We start from the raw sequence: 323 nt of genomic DNA on the forward strand, positions 1-323 counted from the left end.
AAGACACGGTGGGAATTCAGGCAGCACGAGTACCTGCCGGTGTGGGGGGAAACAGGTAACGCACCGCCCCAGCGCCTCTCCGTCAGCAGCAGCTCCCGGGGTGCTTTCCAGCCCCTTCCCAGCTCCCCACCCCATGGGTCCACATCCCTCAGGTTCTCTTCTCTTCCCTTCTTCTCATCACTTTTTGTTTCCTTTTCTTTCCTTTTTCCTCCTTGTCTTCGCTCTTCGCCATGGCAACTCCCCATCGCTTTAGACAAGCAGCCATCACTTGGTTATAAATAGAGGCAAACGCTTCCCCTGCCGCTCTCCCGGGTGGAGGGGAC

The 323-nt window shown here is 57.3% G+C and overlaps 1 protein-coding gene across 1 annotated transcript in view; it reads left to right on the forward strand.

Annotated features, from left to right (window-relative positions):
• Positions 1 to 323, forward strand: part of LOC104467691 (acid-sensing ion channel 1-like) — a gene marked incomplete at both ends in the record, with an annotated part of 1780 nt that overhangs the window by 93 nt on the left and 1364 nt on the right. Inside the window, one exon of the mRNA XM_010081549.1 lies at positions 1 to 81. This exon is cut by the window's left edge and continues 93 nt beyond it. Within this exon, the coding sequence (XP_010079851.1) occupies positions 1 to 81 (81 nt within the window). The remainder of the gene's footprint in view (positions 82 to 323) is intronic.

This window comes from Pterocles gutturalis, unplaced genomic scaffold (genome assembly GCF_000699245.1).
Source record: "Pterocles gutturalis isolate BGI_N339 unplaced genomic scaffold, ASM69924v1 scaffold33549, whole genome shotgun sequence".
NCBI classification, from domain to species: Eukaryota; Metazoa; Chordata; class Aves; order Pterocliformes; family Pteroclidae; genus Pterocles; species Pterocles gutturalis.